The sequence below is a fragment of the Gopherus flavomarginatus genome, chromosome 18, assembly GCF_025201925.1.
Source record: "Gopherus flavomarginatus isolate rGopFla2 chromosome 18, rGopFla2.mat.asm, whole genome shotgun sequence".
Lineage (NCBI taxonomy): Eukaryota > Metazoa > Chordata > Testudines > Testudinidae > Gopherus > Gopherus flavomarginatus.
In genome coordinates, this window is record NC_066634.1 from 3,332,409 (window position 1) to 3,352,642 (window position 20,234).

The following is a 20,234-nucleotide window of genomic DNA, read 5'->3' on the forward strand; positions in this document are numbered from 1 at the left end:
CCCTGCCCCGGCTCCGCACGCTTGGCCCCGGTGACTGGGTCCCAGCCCCAACTCCGCACGCTTGGCCCCGGTGAGTGGGTCCCAGCCCCAGTTCCACGCGCCCGGCCGCAGTTAACACCCGCCAGTGACTGGGTTGTGCCAACACCTTTGGCCCGTTTGTTTCATCTAAATCGACACAGAAGCCTCATGTCCCGGGGGGGGGAGAACAAGGCAACTGGCCCCCCCTAGTGCTGCCCCCGCCCCCCTGCCCCCCGCTCACCTGGAAGGGGATGAGCAGGTTCACTTGCTCCCCCACTTTCTTGATGTAGGTCTGGCGCAGCTGGCGGGGCAGGCGGATCTTGGGCTGCTCTGTGGGGCGGGGCAGAGGGAGCGTGAGCCGGGGGGCCGTGCCCAGGGGGGGCGGGGGGCAGAGGTCACTCACCCACGATCTCGCGGATGGTGACGGGCTGCCCCATGGTGGCCGGGGCGCTCTGCCCCGCGATGTTCACCCCGATGACTCGGAAGAGGATTTTCTGGCCCGTGGGCAGCCCCTTGACCGTGAAGCCGCAGCGCTCGACCAGCTCCGTGTTGGCCGGGACCCACTCGTCCGCTGTGGGGGGAACGGTCAAGGCCAGGCTGGGGGGGGGATCACGTCTAGGGCCAGCCTGGGGGGGGGATGGGGAAAGGGGGACGTTCCCCTCCCTCACTGGGCATCTCCCTCCTCTGCTGGGGTCTCCCCCTGTGCAGCCCCCCAACCCCCAGGACGTCTCTCTTAGCTCACTCCCAGCAGCGGGGCACCATCCTGCCCCCAAGAGCCTGTACCTCCAGCCCCCCTGTCACTCCCAGCCCCCCCTCCACACACAGGGACCCCCAGCCCCCCCCCTCGCCCCACGGTCACTCACAGCCCCCTCTCTCCCCCCACAGGGACCCCCAGCCCCCACAGTCACTCCCAGCCCCCTCTCTCCACACACAGGGACCCCCAGCCCCCCCATAGCCTCCGCCAGTCATTTCCAGCCCACCTATCCCCCCACGGGTTCCCCAGTCACTCCCAGCCCCCCCATAGTCTCTCCCAGCCCTGCTGTCGCTCCCAGCCCCCTCTCGCCCCCCATAGGGACCCCCAGCCCCCCCATAGCCTCCCCCAGTCATTCTCAGCCCCCCCCCCCCCCAGGGCCCCCCGGTCACACTTCCAGCCCCCCCCACTCACAGCCCTCCAGGCAGTACTGGACCAGGTAGCCGTCGATGCCCCCGGCCCCCAGCCGGTCGGGCGGGCGCCACTTGAGGGTGGCCGTGGTGTCGGTCACGTCCTCCAGCATGAGGTGGGTCGGCTCGCTGGTGGGGGCTGTAGGCGGGACAAGGAGGATCAGAGCCCCCCCATCACAGCCAGACAGTGCTGCCCCCCCACCCCATAACCCCTGTCCCCAGTGCCCCTCCCACCCCATAGCCCCTGTCCGCAGCGCCCCTCCCGCTCCTGCCCCATAGTCCCTGTCCCCCAGCACCCTTCCCCCTCCCACCCCATAACCCTGTCCCCAGTGCCCCTCCCCCCAGCCCTATAACTCAACCCCCAGGGTCCCTCCCACCCCGTAACCCTGACCCCCAGCACCTCTCCCATTCCCACCCCACAGCCATGACCCCCTCCCGCCCCATAACCTGTGTTCCCAGTGCCACTCGCAATCACATCATAACCCTGACCCCCATGTCCCCAGCACCGGTCCCCCTCCTGCCCCATAACCTGTGCCCCCAGTTCTGCTCCCCCTCCAGCCCCATAACCCGTATTCCCAGCACCCCTCCCTGTCCCACCCCATAACCCTGCCCCCCATGTCCCCAGCACTGGTCCCACTCCGCAGAGCACTCCCCCTCCCGCCCCATAGCCCTGACCCCCAGCAGCCCTCCCCCTCCTGCCTCCACTGCCCCTCCCCCTCCATCGCCTTGAACCCCACAGCATCCCCATCCCCCACCCACCCCAAAATTTGCCGGCCTCCGGCAGAGCTCCCTCTAGCATCCCCTCCCCCCGCCGCCCCCGCTCACCGATGGGCATGAAGGGCTTTGTGTTGTGGCTGGGCTGCGACACCCCGATGGCGTTGACGGCGAAGACCCGCATCTCGTAGAGCACCCCCTCGATCATCCGCGTCGACTCGTACGTGGTGTCCCCGTACACCTCGAAATTCAGCTTCATCCAACGCATGCTGCCCTTCTTCTTCCGCTCCATCAGGTACCCTGCGGGCACGGGGGAGCTCAGAGACCCCCCACGGCCCCCTCCTGCCTCGCCAGCAGGTGCCCACTGTGCGTGCCTCAGTTTCCCCTTGGGGGGTACTCAAGTATCCAGGCGGTGGGACAAGGGGGGGTGAGCGCTGCAGTGACCCCTAGAGGGCAGGTGGGATCCTGCCACTGGGCCGCCTGGGCACAGGGACCGGCCCGCCTGGCAACTGGGGCCCGGGGCCCGTCCTCTGCAGGGAGCCAGCCGGCCCGGAGGTGTCGGTGCTGGCCCAGGAAAGGGACAAAGGACAGAGGAGGGGCACTGGGCGGGGCTGGGGCTGGGCTGTGGGAAGGGGTCACTCTCCTGGTTTGGGACATGGGGGGGGAGGCCAGGGCTCCAGGCTCTGGGACCCCCCCAAGATGGACTTTGGGGTCCCCATCTCTGCCCTCTGCTCTGTTACCCAGGCGCTGGGGGGCAGGGGCGGTATTGAGATCAGACTCACCAGTGATGGGATTTCCCCCATCGTATTTGGGGGGGTCCCAGACCAGGATGGCCCAGTCTTCCCCCACGGAGGTGATGCGAACGGCTTCAGGGGGGTCGGGAACATCTAGAAGACACGAGGGGGGGACACTGAGACCAGCTTGGCATGGGGGGGCTCCCATCCCGTGACCCCGGCCGCGACCCCTAACCTGAGACTCCTTTGACCCCAATCAGCACATCCCCTGCCCTGCCCCCCCCAACCTTCGTGGTCTCAACCCGACAGCCCCAGTCAGTGCCCCATGACCCGGCCCAACACACCTGCAGCCCCCAGCCCCCCAGGACCCTGGCATGGCCCCCGTCCAGCCACAGCCCCTCCCACCCAGTCCCTGCCCACAGCCCCACCCAGTCCCCTGCCCAGAGCCCCCCCACCCAACCCGTGCCCCAGAGCCCCCTGCCCCCCAGCTCTACGCAGCCCAGCCCCAGCCCCACCCAGCCCCTCACCCCACAGCCCCTGCCCCACAGCCTCTGCCCAGCCCCAGCCCCACCCAGCCCCTCACCCCACAGCCCCCTGCCCCACAGCCTCTGCCCAGCCCCAGCCCCACCCAGCCCCTCGCCCCACAGCCCTCCCACCCAGCCCCCACCCCAGAGCCCCCTGCCCCACAGCCCTACCCAGCCCCCTGCCCCCCTTACCGACCACCTTGATGTGCAGGACAGCGCTGTCCTGCCCCATGGGGTTGGTGACGGTGATGCAGTACGTGTCCTCGTCGCCCCGCTCCGCGCTGTCGATCACGAAGCTGCTCTCGTCCGGGTGCACCTCGACGCGGGCGCGGCCCTCGGTGTCCGTGAACAGCTGGGGGGCCGGCGGGAGGGGCTCAGCGTGAGGGGCCCAACCCCCAGGGGAATCTCTCCAACCCTGGGGAACCTCCACCCCCCCAGGCTGTCCCCAACCTCCAGGAGCCCCCCCCGGGAACCCCACCCCTAGAGATTCCCCCTGGGGTACCCCCACCCACTCCCGGCAGAGACCCCAACCCCCAGGAGCCCCCCTCCAGGGACCCCCAGTCCTGAGATCACCCCACCTCCTGGGGTACCCCTCACCCACTTCTGGCAGAGACCCCGACCCCCAGGAGGCCCCCTCCAGGGACCCCCACTCCTGACATCACCCCACCGCCTGGGGTACCCCTCACCCCCTCAGATACACCCCGCACCCCTCTGACACACACACACACCCACCCACGTCTCGGCCCCAGCACCCACCTTGTCGCCCTTCATCCAGGACACGGTGGGCGCGGGCTCCCCGGTGATGGGCACGTCCAGCCGCACCTTGTTCCCCGCCACCACGATGATGGTGTTCTCCGCCGTCTTCCCCAAGCAGTCCAGGTGGATTCTGGGGGGCTCTGGGGGGGGCAGAGGATGAGGGGTTGTCCCCCTGCCAGCCAGGAAAGGCCCAATCCCTGCCATGGCCCAACCCCCAAGAGAGGGGAGTCCCTCCATCTCAGCCCCCTAACCCTGTCCACCCCGAGCTCCCCCAGGCCTGCACCCCTGTCCCCCCAGCCCTGTCCCCCCTCCCCACAGTCCCATACCCCTGTCCCCCCAGCCCCTCCTACACACACCCAGCCCTGTCCTCGAGTTCCCCCCAGTCCTACACCCCTGTACCCCCATCCTGTACCCCTGCACCCCAAGCCCCTCCCCCACACACCCAGCCCTGTCCCCCTGAGCTCCCCTAGTCCTACACCCCTGTACCCCCAGTCCCGTACCCCTGCACCCCAAACCCCTCCCACACACACCCAGCCCTGTCCCCCCTTCCCCCAGTCCTGCACCCCTGCACCCCCAGCTCCTCCCACAGCACCCCCAGCCCTGTCACTCCTGAGGTCAGGGCACTGGGGGAAGGGGCAACCTCGCCCCTCCACACCCATTTTCTCCCTCCGCCTTTACTCCCCACCCACCCAGGCCTGAGGCAGGGGGAGGGGCTCACCTTGCTTAGGGACATACTCCACCTTGATCTCTACGGGAGAAGGAGAGAAAAGGGTTAACAGGGCCCCCAGAGCCAGGGAAAGCTCCCCCTTTCCCGCGCTCCAGACCCCCAGTGCTGCGAGCTTCCCCCCAGCAGTGCCCCCAGCCAGCACTGTGAGCTTCCCCCCAGCTGGGGATCCCACCACTGTGCCTTCCCCCTCCAGCAGTGCCCCCAAGCTGGGGTCACCAACACTGCGAGCTTCCCTCAGCAGTGCCCTCAGCCAGGGATCCTGGCGCTGCGAGCTTCTCCCCAGCAGTGCCCGAGCTGGGGAGCCTGGCGTGGTGACCTTCCCCCCAGCAGTGCCCTCAAGCTGGGGTCCCTGGTGCTGCAAGCTTCCCCCCAGCAGTGCCCTCAGCCAGGGATCCTGGTGCTGTGAGCTTCCCCCCCCCAGTGCCCTGTCCTGCACTCACCCAGGAAGTTGAGCTTGGCGGAGAGGGAGAGGGCGAACCCGTCGGGGACGAAGGTGTAATCGGCCTCATCCTCCGGCCTCACATCCTCAATCACCAGCTTGTGGAACCTTAGGGAGAGGGGGCAGCGTTGGGGGCGGTTTGGCTGCTTGGGGGGCAGTGCCCCCATTCCTGGCCCCCCAAGCACTGCGAGCTTCCCTGCAGCAGTGCCCCCATTCCAGACCCCCCCAGCACCACAAGCTTCCCTGCAGCAGTGCCCCCGTTCCCGACCCCCCCAGCGCTGCGAGCTTCCCCACAGCAGTGCCCCCGTTCCCGACCCCCAGCGCTGCGAGCTTCCCCATAGCAGTGCCCCCGTTCCCGACCCCCAGCGCTGCGAGCTTCCCCACAGCAGTGCCCCCATTCCCGACCCCCAGCGCTGCGAGCTTCCCCATAGCAGTGGCCCCGTTCTCGACCCCCAGCGCTGTGAGCTTCCCTCTAGCAGAGCCCGTTCCCAACCTCTCCAGTGCCGCGAGCTTCCCCGCAGCAGTGCCCCCATTCCTGATCCCGCCAGCGCTGTGAGCTTCCCCGTAGCAGTGCCCCTGTTCCCAACCCCCCCAGTGCTGCGAGCTTCCCCACAGAAGTGCCCCCATTCCCAACCCCCCAGCGCTGCAAGCTTCCCGCAGCAGTGCCCCCATTCCCGACCCCCCCAGCGCTGTGAGCTTCCCTGCAGCAGTGCCCCCATTCCCAACCCCCCCAGCGCTGTGAGATTCCCTGCAGTAGTGCCCCCATTCCCGACCCCCCCAGCGCTGTGAGCTCCCCCGCAGTAGTGCCCCCATTCCCGACCCCCCTGCGCTGCGAGCTTCCCTGCAGCAGTGCCCACCTGCCCTTGTGGGTGATGTGGATGCGCTTGCTGGGCCGAACCTCCACCCCGTTCTTGTACCATTTGCCCGTTACCTTCTCGTCCGACACCTCGCACTTGAACTCGGCCTGCTCAGCCGCCTTGACGGTGAGATCGGCGATGTCCTGGAGCACCTCCAGCTGCTTGTCTGGGGGCCGGCGGGGGCACGGTCAGGGGGGGTCCCGGAACAGTCCCAACCCCCCAGCCAGGCCCGGCCCCCTCCTTTCGCCCCGGCCCAGCCCGGTACATCTCCAAACCCCCCCACCCCATTCCAGCCGCCTCCCTTGCCCTCGGCCCAGCCCACCCCATCTCCACCCCCCCCCGCTCCATTCCAGCCCCCTCCCTTCCCCCTGGCCCGGGCCCTGCCCATCTCCACCCACCTGCCCCATTCCAGCCCCCTCCCTTCCCCCCGGCCCGGCCCACCCCATCTCCACCCCCCCACCCCGTTCCAGCCCCCTCCCTTCCCCCCGGCCCGGCCCACCCCATCTCCACCCCCCCACCCCGTTCCAGCCCCCTCCCTTCCCCCGGCCGGTACCTTCGACCACCAGCTCGCCCTCGGACTGGCCTCCGTTGGTCATGACCCTGTAGAGGCCGGTGTCCTCCTTGGTGGCCTCGTTGATGATCAGATAATGTTTTTTGCCATCCTTCTTGAAGCGGTACTTGAAGGCCGTGTCGCGGGTCAGCTCCACCCCATCCTTCATCCTGGGGGGGCAGGGAGCGGGGGGGTGGGACGGACGGACGGACAGAGGGGTGGACGCGGACGGGGCCTTGGGGCAGAGCGCCAGGGGTGAGGGTGCGGAGGGGCAGACAAACAGGCAGGTGGGCAGACGGACATGTGGGGGTGGGGACAGATGGTTGGACTGAGGGGCAGGAATGGGGACGGGCAGATGGGAGGCGGGCGTGGGGGCAGATGGGTGGATGGGTGGGGACCGATGGGGGGACGGACGAGTGGAAGGGCAGACAGGAGGGCAGATGGGTGAACGGACGGACGGACGGGGGTGAGGGCAGACGGAGGGACAGACAGACGGGGCTGGGAACAAACGGACGGGGGTGGAGGCAGATGGCTGGACAGACGGATGGGCGGGTGGGACGGCAGATGGGTGGACGGGCGTGGGGACAGACGGGCAGATCGGCGGTGGGGTCAGACGGACGAGGGTGGGGGCAGACGGGTGGACAGGTGGGAGGGCAGACGGGCAGGTGGGCGGTGAGGACAAACAGGCAGGGCTGAGGGCAGATGGCTGGACAGACGGATGGGCGGGTGGGACGGCAGATGGGTGGACAGGCGTGGGGACCGACGTGCAGATGGGCGGTGGGGTCAGATGGACGAGGGTGGGGGCAGACGGGCGGACAGGTGGGAGGGCAGACAGGCAGGTGGGCGGTGAGGACAAACGGACAGGGATGAGGGCAGATGGCTGGACAGATGGATGGGTGGGTGGGAGGGCAGACTGGTGGACAGGTGTGGGGATGGACGGGCAAATGGGCGGTGGGGTCAGATGGACGGACTGGGGTCGTGACTGACGGACAAGGGTGGGGGCAGATGGATGGACAGACGGGCGAGCGGGAGGGCAGACGGGTGGGCAGACGGGTGGTGGGGACAGACAGACGGATGGGCGGGCGAGTGGGCAGACGGGCGGTGGGGACAGACAGACGGATGGGCGGGCAGGTGGGCAGACAGGCGGTGGGGACAGACAGACGGACGGGCGGGCGGGTGGGCAGACAGGCAGACGGGCGGTGGGGACAGACAGACGGATGGGCGGGCGAGTGGGCAGACGGGCAGACGGGTGGTGGAGACAGACAGACGGATGGGCGGACGAGTGGGCAGACGGGCAGATGGGCGGTGGGGACAGACAGACGGACGGGCGGGCGAGTGGGCAGACGGGCAGACGGCGGTGGGGACAGACAGACGGACGGTGGGCGAATGGGCAGACGGGTGGTGGGGACAGACGGACGGGCGGGCGAGTGAGTGGGCAGATGGGCAGATGGGCGGTGGGGACAGACAGACGGATGGGCGGGCGAGTGGGCAGACGGGCAGACGGGCGGTGGGGACAGACAGACCGACGGGCGAGCGAGTGGGCAGATGGGCAGACGGGCGATGGGGACAGACAGACGGACGGGCGAGCGAGTGGGCAGATGGGCAGACGGGTGATGGGGACAGACAGACGGACGGGCGGGCGAGTGGGCAGACGGGCGGTGGGGACAGACAGACGGACGGGCGGGCGAGTGGGCAGATGGGCGGTGGGGACAGACAGACGGACGGGCGGGCGAGTGGGCAGACGGGCGGTGGGGACAGACAGACGGATGGGCGGGCAGGTGGGCAGACAGGCGGTGGGGACAGACAGACGGACGGGCGGGCGGGTGGGCAGACAGGCAGACGGGCGGTGGGGACAGACAGACGGATGGGCGGGCGAGTGGGCAGACGGGCAGACGGGTGGTGGAGACAGACAGACGGACGGGCGGACGAGTGGGCAGACGGGCAGATGGGCGGTGGGGACAGACAGACGGACGGGCGGGCGAGTGGGCAGACGGGCAGACGGCGGTGGGGACAGACAGACGGACGGTGGGCGAATGGGCAGACGGGTGGTGGGGACAGACGGACGGGCGGGCGAGTGAGTGGGCAGATGGGCAGATGGGCGGTGGGGACAGACAGACGGATGGGCGGGCGAGTGGGCAGACGGGCAGACGGGCGGTGGGGACAGACAGACCGACGGGCGAGCGAGTGGGCAGATGGGCAGACGGGCGATGGGGACAGACAGACGGACGGGCGAGCGAGTGGGCAGATGGGCAGACGGGTGATGGGGACAGACAGACGGACGGGCGGGCGAGTGGGCAGACGGGCGGTGGGGACAGACAGACGGACGGGCGGGCGAGTGGGCAGATGGGCGGTGGGGACAGACAGACGGACGGGCGGGCGAGTGGGCAGACGGGCGGTGGGGACAGACAGACGGACGGGCGGGCGAGTGGGCAGACGGGCGGTGGGGACAGACAGACGGACGGGCGGGCGAGTGGGCAGACGGGCGGTGGGGACAGACAGACGGACGGGCGGGCGAGTGGGCAGACGGGCAGTGGGGACAGACAGACGGGCGGGCGAGTGGGCAGACGGGTGGTGGGGACAGACAGACGGACAGGCGGGCGAGTGGGCAGACGGGCGGTGGGGACAGACAGACGGACGGGCGGGCGAGTGGGCAGACGGGCGGTGGGGACAGACAGACGGACGGGCGGGCGAGTGGGCAGACGGGCAGACGGGTGGTGGGGACAGACAGACGGACAGGCGGGCGAGTGGGCAGACGGGCGGTGGGGACAGACAGACGGACAGGCGGGCGAGTGGGCAGACGGGCGGTGGGGACAGACAGACGGACGGGCGGGCGAGTGGGCAGACGGGCGGTGGGGACAGACAGACGGACGGGCGGGCGAGTGGGCAGACGGGCGGTGGGGACAGACAGACGGACGGGCGGGCGAGTGGGCAGACGGGCGGTGGGGACAGACAGACGGACGGGCGGGCGAGTGGGCAGACGGGCGGTGGGGACAGACAGACGGACGGGCGGGCGAGTGGGCAGACGGGCGGTGGGGACAGACAGACGGACGGGCGGGCGAGTGGGCAGACGGGCGGTGGGGACAGACAGACGGACGCGCCGGGGCCGTTACCACATGACTTGGGCTCCTTCCTCCGACACCTCGACCTCCAGCTGCAGCCGGTCGCCCACGAACACCTGATGGTCGTCCAGGCCCTTGGTGATCAGCACGGGCGGCTCTGCGGGGGGGCGGAGGGGGAGGGTCAGGTGGAGCCGGGGGCGCAGCTGGGGGTGCAGCCTGTCCCCCCCCGCCAGCGCCCCCCCCCGCGCTCACCCTTCACGAAGAGTTCGGTGAAGAGTTTCTCGTCGGCCACGGCGCACTCGTAGGCCGCGTCGTCGGCCAGGGTGCACTTGTTAATGGTCAGGATCCGCTTCTTGCCCACGTTCTCAAAGACGTACCTGGGGGGGCAGGGGGGTCAGAGGGGAGCCCGCAGCGGAGCGGCCCCCAGCCCAGTCTCCAGAGCCCAGCCCCCCAGCTGAGCCGCGACCCCCAGCCATGTGCCCCCCTGAGCCCAGCGTCCCCCCAGCCTAGTGCCCCCCATAGCCATGCACCCCAGCCCAGCAGCCAGCGCCCCCCATAGCCATGCCCCCCAGCCCTGCACCCTCCAGCCCAGCGTCCCCCCAGCCCAGCGCCCCCCATAGCCATGCCCCCCAGCCCTGCACCCTCCAGCCCAGCGTCCCCCCAGCCCAGCGCCCCCCATAGCCATGCCCCCCAGCCCTGCACCCTCCAGCCCAGCGTCCCCCCAGCCCAGTACCCAGCACCCAACTCCCCCAGCCCTGTGTCCCCCCAGCCCAGCGCCCAGCACCCAACTCCCCCAACCCTGTGTCCCTCCAGCCCAGTGCCCAGTGCCCCCCAGCCCTGCACCCCCCCAGCCCTGCACCCCAGCCCAGTACCCAGCACCCAACTCCCCCAGCCCTGTGTCCCCCCGAGCCCAGCATCCCCCCAGCCCTGCACCCTCCAGCCCAGGTCCCCCCAGCCCCAGCCCAGCACCCCCCCAGCCAGTGCCCAGTGCCCCCCAAGCCCTGCACCCCAGCACAGCACCCAGTGCCCCCCAGCCCTGCACCCTCCAGCCCAGGTCCCCCCAGCCCCAGCCCAGCGCCCCCCAGCCGGGCCCGGCCCCAGGCCGTCCGCTCACTTGGCGCTGGGTTTCAGCTCCTGCCCGTTCTTGTACCACTTGATGGGCAGGTCGGGGTCGCTGATCTCCACCACCATCTTGATCTTGTTGCCCTTGTCCACCTGGTAGGCAGGGTCCAGCTTCCTCGTGAAGGCTGCGAGGGGGGGCGCAGGGGGCTGAGCAGCAGTCGGGGGCTCTCGAGGGGGGAGGGGCGCAGGGGGCTGAGCGGGAGTCGGGGGCACTTGGGGGGAGGGGCGCGGGGGGGCCGAGCAGGAGTCGGGGGCACTTGGGGGGGGAGGGACGCAGGGGGCTGAGCGGGAGTCGGGGGCTCTCGGGGGGGCGCAGGGGGGCTGAGCGGGAGTCGGGGGCCCTCGGGGGGGAGGGGCGCAGGGGGCTGAGCAGGAGTCAGGGGCTCTCGGGGGAGGGGCGCATGGGGCCAAGCGGGAGTCGGGGGCTCTCGGGGGGCGCATGGGGCCAAGCGAGAGTCGGGGGCTCTCGGGGGGGCGCAGGGGGCTGAGCAGGAGTCAGGGGCTCTCGGGGGGAGGGGCGCATTGGGCTGAGCGGGAGTCGGGGAGAGGGGTGCAGGGGGCCGAGCGGGAGTCGGGGGCTCTCGGGGGGAGGGGCGCATTGGGCTGAGCGGGAGTCGGGGAGAGGGGTGCAGGGGGCCGAGCGGGAGTCGGGGGCTCTCGGGGGGAGGGGCGCATTGGGCTGAGCGGGGAGTTGGGGAGAGGGGTGCAGGGGGGCCGACCGGGAGTCGGGGGCTGTCGGGGGGAGGGGCGCAGGGGGCCGAGCGGGAGTCGGGGGCTCTCGGGGGGGAGGGGCGCAGGGGGCCGAGCGGGAGTCGGGGGATCTCGGGGGGAGGGGCGCAGGGGGCTGAGCAGGAGTCGGGGGCTCTCGGGGAGGGAGGGGCGCAGGGGGCCGAGCGGGAGTCGGGGGCTTTCGGGGGGGGGGAGGGGCGCAGGGGGCTGAGCGGGAGTCGGGGGCTCTCTGGGGGGGAGGGGCGCAGGGGCCGAGCGGGAGTCGGGGGCTCTCGAGGGGGGAGAGGCACAGGGGGCCGAGCAGGAGTCGAGGGCTCTCGGGGGGGAGGGGCACAGGGGGCCAAGCGGGAGTCGGGGGCTCTCTGGGGGGGAGGGGCGCAGGGGGCCGAGCGGGAGTCGGGGGCTCTCGAGGGGGGAGGGGCGCAGGGGGCCGAGCGGGAGTCGGGGGCTCTCTGGGGGGGAGGGGTGCAGGGGGCCGAGCGGGGAGTCGGGGGCTCTCTGGGGGGGAGGGACGCAGGGGGCTGAGCGGGAGTCGGGGGCTCTCTGGGGGGGAGGGACGCAGGGGGCCGAGCGGGAGTCGGGGGCTCTCGGGGGGGAGGTCCTGGAGAGGCTGGAGGGGAACTTGGGGCTGGAGCTGGGCTCTGGGGGGCAGTGGGGGGTCACTGGGATAGGGGCTGGGCTTGGGGGTGGCAGTAGAGGGAACAGTGGGGGGGTCCCTTTCACAGGGGCTGGATTCTGGGGGAAGTGGGGGGAACAGTGGGGGGGTCACTGGGGCTGGGCTCTGGGCGGAAGCGGGGAGGTCCCTGGGACAGGGGCTGGGTTCGGGGGGCAGTGGGGGGAACAGTGGGGGGGTCGCTGGGGCTGGGCTCTGGGCAGAAGCGGGGCGGTCCCTGGAACAGGGGCTGGGTTCGGGGGGCAGTGGGGGGAACAGTGGGGGGGGGTCGCTGGGGCTGGGCTCTGGGCGGAAGCGGGGGGGGTCCCTGGAACAGGGGCTGGGTTCGGGGGGCAGTGGGGGGAACAGTGGGGGGGTCCCTGGGGCTGGGCTCTGGGGGGCAGCGGGGGGTCCCTGGGACAGGGGCTGGATTCGGGGGGCAGTGGGGGGTCTCTGGGGCTGGGCTCTGGGGGCAGCGGGGGGTACCTGGGACAGGGGCTGGGTTTGGGGGGCAGTGGGGGGAACAGTGGGGGGGCTCTGGGGCTGGGCTCTGGGGGGCAGCGGGGGGTCCCTGGGACAGGGGCTGGATTCGGGAGGGGCAGTGGGGGGAACAGTGGGGGGTCTCTGGGGCTGGGCTCTGGGGGCAGCGGGGGGTCCCTGAGACAGGGGCTGGATTCGAGGGGCAGTGGGGGGAACAGTGGGGGGGTCTCTGGGGCTGGGCTCTGGGGGGCAGCGGGAGGTCCCTGGGACAGGGGCTGGATTCGGGGGGGCAGTGGGGGGAACAGTGGGGGGGTCTCTGGGGCTGGGCTCTGGGGGCAGCGGGGGGTCCTGGGACAGGGGCTGGATTCGGGGGGCAGTGGGGGGAACAGTGGGGGGGTCGCTGGGGCTGGGCTCTGGGTGGAAGCGGGGGGGTCCCTGGAACAGGGGCTGGGTTCGGGGGGCAGTGGGGGGAGCAGTGGGGGGGTCGCTGGGGCTGGGCTCTGAGGGGCAGCGGGGGGTACCTGGGACAGGGGCTGGGTTTGGGGGGCAATGGAGGGAGCAGTGGGGGGGTCCCTGGGGCTGGGCTCTGGGGGCAGCGGGGGGTCCCTGGGACAGGGGCTGGATTCGGGGGGGCAGTGGGGGGAACAGTGGGGGGGTCTCTGGGGCTGGGCTCTGGGGGCAGCGGGAGGTCCCTGGGACAGGGGCTGGATTCGGGGGGCAGTGGGGGGAACAGTGGGGGGGGTCGCTGGCGCTGGGCTCTGGGGGGCAGCGGGGGGTCCCTGAGACAGGGGCTGGATTCGGGGGGCAGTGGGGGGAACAGTGGGGGGGGTCGCTGGGGCTGGGCTCTGGGTGGAAGCGGGGGGGTCCCTGGAACAGGGGCTGGGTTCGGGGGGCAGTGGGGGAGCAGTGGGGGGGTCGCTGGGGCTGGGCTCTGGGTGGAAGCGGGGGGGTCCCTGGAACAGGGGCTGGATTCGGGGGGCAGTGGGGGGAACAGTGGGGGGTCTCTGGGGCTGGGCTCTGGGGGGCAGCGGGGGGTAACTGGGACAGGGGCTGGATTCGAGGGGCAGTGGGGGGAACAGTGGGGGGGTCGCTGGGGCTGGGCTCTGGGTGGAAGCGGGGGGGGTCCCTGGAACAGGGGCTGGGTTCGGGGGGCAGTGGGGGGAACAGTGGGGGGTCTCTGGGGCTGGGCTCTGGGGGGCAGCGGGGGGTCCCTGGGACAGGGGCTGGATTCGGGGGGCAGTGGGGGGAACAGTGGGGGGTCTCTGGGGCTGGGCTCTGGGGGCAGCGGGGGGTCCCTGGGACAGGGGCTGGGTTCGGGGGGCAATGGGGGGGAACAGTAGGGGGGGTCGCTGGGGCTGGGCTCTGGGGGACAGCGGGGGGTCCCTGGGACAGGGGCTGGATTCGGGGAACAGTGGGGGGGTCTCTGGGGCTGGGCTCTGGGGGCAGCGGGGGGTCTCTGGGACAGGGGCTGGGTTCGGGGGGCAATGGGGGGAACAGTGTGGGGGTCGCTGGGGCTGGGCTCTGGGGGGTGTTGCTGAGCAGGGGCTGGCCTGGGGGGTCTGACCGCGATCCCCCCCCACGGACCTGCGCTCTTCTTGACCTCCACCTTGGCCTTCTTGAGGCGTTTCAGCATGCCGCGCAGGTCCGTGATCCCGTACTGGAAGGCGATTCGCTCGTATTCGCTCTTCTTCGTCACCCCCTTGAGCAGCTCCCAGATCTCGGGGGGGAAGGCGTCGTCCTCCTCATCCTTCTTCTTCTTCTTCTTCTCCTCCACCTGCACCTCCCTGGGGCGGGCGAGGGGGGAGTCAAACCCTCCACCCACCAACAAGGCCCAAGTTGTGATGAGGCCGAGGCCTGCCTCAGTTTCCCTATGAGTTTGCGGGGGGGGTGTCCCCTGGTGGCTTGGGGAGGTAACAGTCATTAATGACCCAGCTCAGCAGAGGGGCCAGTAAAAGTGACCCCCCCACTCCGCCCCAGCTGAGCACCCTGGGGTGGGGGGCAGATATGGGACCAGACCTGGGGACCCAGAGGTGGCGTGGCCTGGACAGAGCATCTCCTGCTCCGCCAAGGAGCCCTGGGGAGGGACGGGGGGTGCTGGCCCCAGCTGGGACCAAGGGGGCTGTGGTGCCGGGCCACTAACCGGGGTCGTGCCCAGGAGCCTGGGGCCGGACCACAGCAGAGACCAGAGCCTGGGACCCCGAGACAGACAGACAGACCCATCCGGTGCCCTGCCGCAGGGACAGACAGACAGACACACCCAATGTCCTCCCCACCACAGGGATGGACAGACAGACACACCCAGCGTCATCCCCCCCTCCGACTCAGGGACTGACAGACAGACACACCCAATGTCCCCCCCACCACAGGGATGGACAGACAGACACACCCAGCGTCATCCCCCCCCCCCGCCTCAGGGACAGACAGACAGACACACCCAATGTCCTCACCACCACAGGGATGGACAGACAGACACACCCAGCGTCATCCCCCCCCCCGCCTCAGGGACTGACAGACAGACACACCCAATGTCCCCCCCACCACAGGGATGGACAGACAGACACACCCAGCGTCATCCCCCCCTCCGACTCAGGGACTGACAGACAGACACACCCAGTGTCCCACACACACACCCCAGGGACAGACAGACAGACACACCCAATGTCCCCCCCACCACAGGGATGGACAGACAGACACACCCAGCGTCATCCCCCCCCCCGCCTCAGGGACTGACAGACAGACACACCCAGTGTCCCACACACACACCCCAGGGACAGACAGACAGACACACCCAGCGTCATCCCCCCCCCCCGCCTCAGGGACTGACAGACAGACACACCCAATGTCCCCCCCACCACAGGGATGGACAGACAGACACACCCAGCGTCATCCCCCCCCCCCCCCGCCTCAGGGACTGACAGACAGACACACCCAGTGTCCCACACACACACCCCAGGGACGGACAGACAGACCCACCCACCACCCCACCCCAGAGACAGACGGACAGACAGACCCACCCACCGCTCTGCCCCAGAGATGGACAGACAGACCCACCCACCGCCCTGCCTCAGAGACACATGGATAGACACTGCCCCCCCCCCCCCGGTTCTCCCCTGGGGCACCTACCTCTTCTTTAGCAAGCCGCTGAAGTCCAACTCCCCAGCCATATTGTCCTTCCCGTCCCCCCTGAGAGAGAGAGAGAGAGAGAGAGAGAGTCTCACCCTACCCCAGGAGCGGGGCCCAGCCAGTCGGGGGGGCTGTGGGGAGCGGGGCAGGGCACTGGCTGTGGGGCACTGGTGGGGAGCTTATGGGAGATGCTGTGGGGCACTGGCGGGGGGAGTTGTGGGGATAGTGTGGGGCACTGGCATGGGGGAGCTGTGGGGCACTGGCGTGGGGGTTATGGGGGATGCTGTGGGGCACTGGCGGATGTGACAAAGTGGGAATGTTCTTAATGTTTTCTCTGAATACCGTGTGGGTGCCTCAGTTTCCCCTACACAGTTCTCGAGTGTCTAGGTCAGGGGTTGGCAACCTTTCAGAGGGGCTGTGCGAGTCTTCAATTATTCACTCTGATTTAAGGTTTCGCGAGCCAGTCGTACCCGTTAACGTTTTTAGAAGGTCTTTCTGTAAGTCTATAACATAGAACTAAACTACTGTTGTATGTAAAGTAAAGAAGGTTTTTTAAAATGTTTAAGAAACTTCATTTAAAATTAAATTAAAATGCAGAGCCCCCTGGCCCGGAGGCCAGGACCCTGGCAGTGTGAGTGCCACTGAAAATCAGTTTGTGTGCCACCTTCAGCACCCGCGCCATAGGCTGCCTACCCCTGGTCTAGGTGGTGGGATAAGGAGGTGTGATTGTTGCAGAGCCCAGGAGAGCCGGGGTGATGCCGACACCCTGTCTCCTGGCAACTAATGGCCAGGGCTCCCCCTGCAAGGTGCCAACTGAAGGGGCTGGAAAACAAAGGGATCTGGTGGCCTCCTGGCCCGGGAGAGAGACAAAGGCCAGAGGAGGGGCTGGGGGGTGACTGAGGCCTGGCTGGGGGAAAGCAAGATGGACTTGGCTGAAAGTCCCTGGTTCCTGTGCTAACAAGCCCTGTTCTGCAGGACCTGATCACGTCAGCCCCACCATCGGGGGCTCGTTCACCTGCACATCTACCAACGTGACATGTGCCATCATGGGCCAGCAATGCCCCTCTGCCATGGACACTGGCCAAACCCGACAGTCTCTACGCAGAAGAATAAACGGACACAAATCAGACGTCAGGAATCATAACATTCAAAAACCAGTCGGAGAAAACTTCAACCTCCCTGGTCACTCGACTGCAGACCTCAAAGTGGCAATTCTCCAACAAAAAAGCTTCAGAACCAGACTCCAAGGAGAGACTGCTGAACTGGAATTAATTTGCAAACTGGACACTATTAAATTAGGCCTGAATAAAGACTGGGAATGGATGGGCCATTACACAAAGTAAGGACTGTGACGGGGCCGGGGGAGTTTCTTGTTTTTCCTTGTTTCCTATGGGCAGGGCCAGCTCCAGGCACCAGCCCAGCAAGCAGGTGCTTGGGGCAGCCAAGGGGAGGGGCAGCACATCCGGCTCTTGGGTGGAGGGTCCCTCAGTCCCTCTCGGAGGGAAGGACCTGCCGCCGAATTGCCGCCGAAGTAGAAAGCGACGTAGTGGAACTGCTGCCGATCACGATCGCGGCTTTTCTTTCGCTGGTTGAGGCGGCAAAAACCCTGGAGCCGGCCCCGCCTATGGGCGATTTTCTTGGTTTTCCAAAGGTTTCCATGCCAAGGGGCTGGGACTCAGTTTCCCTAGTTTAACGATGGGAGGGGAGAGGGAACTCAGGACCCCGGCTGATGGCCTGGAGGATGGAGACTCAGCGACTGGTGCCCCGGAGACCCAGCTCAGGAGTCGCAGCCGGTTCTGGCCGGGGGGAGGACAATGGGCTGCAGGGACAGGACCCCGGTGACCTGACCAGCCGGTTCCAGCCAGAGGGGCGAGGACGGGAGGGGAGAGGAGACCCAGGCCATCCTGTTTCCCTGGAGAGAAGCCAATGGACAGAGGGGGCTTGGGGACGGGGGTATCAGATGCCCAGCTGGGAAGGAGGGGGGCTCGGGGCTGGAGAGGGGGAGCAGGCAGAGCCCACCTGGCTGCAGGGGGACTGGGAAGTGCTGGGCTGAGGGACGCCAGGCCTGAGGCTGGAGAGTTTCCTGTGCTGGGTTCAATACTCAATAAACCCTCCCGTGTTACGCTGGCTGAGCATCACTCAGGGCTAGAGAAGAGGGGGCATCGGCCCCCTCAGGGGTGAGAAGGCCCAGGGGGTCCAGAGCGAGGGGACCCCCTGAGGGGGCCCACGGCAGAGACAGACGTGCTAAGGCTCAGAGGTGCGGCTCCAGGACGTGGAGGGGCCTGAACCCGGGAGCAGGGGCGTCTCTAGGGATTTTGCTGCCTCAAGCACGGCAGGCAGGCTGCCTCCGGCGGTTTGCCTGCGGAGGGGCCAGCGGTCCCGCGGCTTCGGCGAACCTCCCGCAGGCGTCCACTGAAGCCGCGGGTCTGGCGGACCCCCCGCAGACATGCCTGCAGGAGGTCCACTGAAGCCGCGGGACCAGTGGCCCCTTTGCAGGCAAGCCGCGGAAGGCAGCCTGCCTGCTGGCCTCGCGGTGCCGGCAGAGCGCCCCCCGCGGCTTGCCACCCCAAGCACGCGCTTGGCGTGCTGGGGCCTGGAGCCAGCCCTGCCTGGGAGGGAGTGGACCCCCGGGCTGTGAGTCCCTGGCAATGACGCAAAGTTCTTCATCATAATTTTAAAACAGCACTAGCCGTAGGGTGACCAGATGTCCCGATTTTATGGGGACAGTCCAAACGTTGGGGTCTTTCTCCTCTCACCCCCATCTCGATTTTTCACCCTTGCTGTCTGGTCACCCTAACTAGCTGCCTGTTTCATTTTAAGAACGGCAAAAAATAGTCCCCTCCCCTTGCACTTCTTGTGAGGCGTCTAGACGTTTAAATCTCGCCATGATCGATATGGTGGCTTTGATCTGCTTCGCTCTTGCAAGTCTAGGGGCTCCGCACTGCTGGCCCTGGGGTCCCCAGGGACAGCTCTGTCTGCCATTAGGGAACTTTTCCCCCGGGAACCCCCTGTATCATTTTGTGAACCCCAGTTTGGGAACCACCGTGCTCCTGCCAACTAAGAAACCTTCTGTTTTACGACGCTGGCGGAGGTGAGTTTGGGGTACAGGGCCCTTCGGGAGCTCACGGCGGGAACAGGGGGGCTGGGAACCCCAAGTTCGGTCCCTGAAGGTTCCCCTAGCAGAGTGTACCTGGAGGGGAGTTACGCCAAAGAGGGTCCTGCCTGGGTCCAGAGCCCCGAGCCTGTGACCTCCATGCCAGTGGGGAAGTTGTGTGAGACGCTGTGGGGCACTGGTGAGGGATTCTGTGGGGCACTGGCAGGGGGGGTGGGGGATGCTGTGGGGCCCTATGGGGCACTCAGAGCACTGGTGGGGGGAGTTGTGGACACTGGTGGGGGAACTGTGGGGTGCTGGTGGGGGAGTTATAGGGGTCTGGCACTCACGTCCGTTTGAAGGCCTGGAGCACATTGTCACTCTCCTCCATCCGTGGGGCTGGGAAAGAGGGATGGGGACAGCATGACGCCTGCTCCAGCCCCCATGATCCCACCCCATATACCGCCTCTGCTCTGGGGGCATGGCCCTGCTCGGGGGGAGGGGGGGTTGAGGGTCTCACCAGCCTTGGAGGGACTCTGGGGGGCGTCCCTGTCCCAGAGGGGTGTCCCTGCCCTGGGGGGCTCTGGGTTGGCCCAGTCCTGGCAGGGTTCGGTGTCTCCCCAGCCTGGAGGGTTCTGAGTGTCCCTGCCCTGTGATGGGTTGGGGTTTACCCAGGCTGGGGGGGCTCTGGGGTGTGTCCCTGGTTGGGGGGCTGGGGGCTCTGGGGAGTATCCCTGCTCTGGGGGGATTCAGGGTTTCCTCAGGCTGGGGGGCTCCGGGGTGTGTCCCTGGTCGGGGGGGTGGGGGTTCTGGGGGATATCCCTGCCCTGTGATGGGTTGGGGTTTACCCAGGCTGGGGGGGCTCTGGGGTGTGTCCCTGGTCGGGGGGGTGGGGGCTCTGGGGGGTATCCCGGCTCTGGGGGGACTCAGGGTTTCCTCAGGCTGGGGGGGCTCCGGGGTGTGTCCCTGGTCGGGGGGCTGGGGGCTCTGGGGGGTATCCCTGCTCTGGGGGGATTCAGGGTTTCCTCAGGCTGGGGGGGCTCCGAGGTGTGTCCCTGGTCGGGGGGGGTGGGGGTTCTGGGGGATATCCCTGCTCTGGGGGGACTCAGGGTCTCCCCAGCTTGGGGAGCTCTGGGGTGTGTCCCTTCCCTGGGGGGTCCCTGCCCCCCGGCTCACCCTCCACGTCGATGCTGAAGGTGCACATGTCGCTCTTCTCCTTGCCCGTCACCTCGCAGCGATAGTCGCCCCGGTCCCCGATCACCACCTTCCCGATGTGCAGCTCGCAGATGTACACCTGGGGGGGGGGTCCGGCGTCCGTGGCTGCTCCCCCAGCCCGGGCTCTGGCGGGCGATCGACCCAGAGGGACACCCACAAAGCCAGGGGACCCCCCAGGCAGGGCGGGCCTGGCTGCCCAGACAGAGCCCGCGGTGGACAGAGGGGCTGGACTGGGGGCACTGGGAGGGGGCTGGACCTGCACCCGCAAAGGCCCCCCCCCGGC

At 68.8% G+C, this 20,234-nt stretch overlaps 1 protein-coding gene across 1 annotated transcript in view; it reads right to left on the reverse strand.

The window, feature by feature from the left end:
• The window catches only part of MYBPC2 (myosin binding protein C2), a 48,160-nt gene that overhangs the window by 7,522 nt on the left and 20,404 nt on the right, over positions 1-20,234 (reverse strand). The window contains exons 6-23 of the mRNA XM_050928177.1: positions 19,913-20,030; positions 19,087-19,135; positions 15,646-15,705; positions 14,107-14,306; positions 10,654-10,786; positions 9,792-9,916; positions 9,591-9,696; positions 6,484-6,650; positions 5,931-6,096; positions 5,075-5,181; positions 4,626-4,655; positions 3,908-4,047; positions 3,344-3,503; positions 2,676-2,780; positions 2,005-2,193; positions 1,184-1,318; positions 422-589; positions 260-348 (exon numbers count right to left, since the gene is read on the reverse strand). Of these exons, the coding sequence (XP_050784134.1) occupies positions 260-348; positions 422-589; positions 1,184-1,318; positions 2,005-2,193; positions 2,676-2,780; positions 3,344-3,503; positions 3,908-4,047; positions 4,626-4,655; positions 5,075-5,181; positions 5,931-6,096; positions 6,484-6,650; positions 9,591-9,696; positions 9,792-9,916; positions 10,654-10,786; positions 14,107-14,306; positions 15,646-15,705; positions 19,087-19,135; positions 19,913-20,030 (2,247 nt within the window). The remainder of the gene's footprint in view (positions 1-259; positions 349-421; positions 590-1,183; positions 1,319-2,004; positions 2,194-2,675; positions 2,781-3,343; positions 3,504-3,907; positions 4,048-4,625; positions 4,656-5,074; positions 5,182-5,930; positions 6,097-6,483; positions 6,651-9,590; positions 9,697-9,791; positions 9,917-10,653; positions 10,787-14,106; positions 14,307-15,645; positions 15,706-19,086; positions 19,136-19,912; positions 20,031-20,234) is intronic.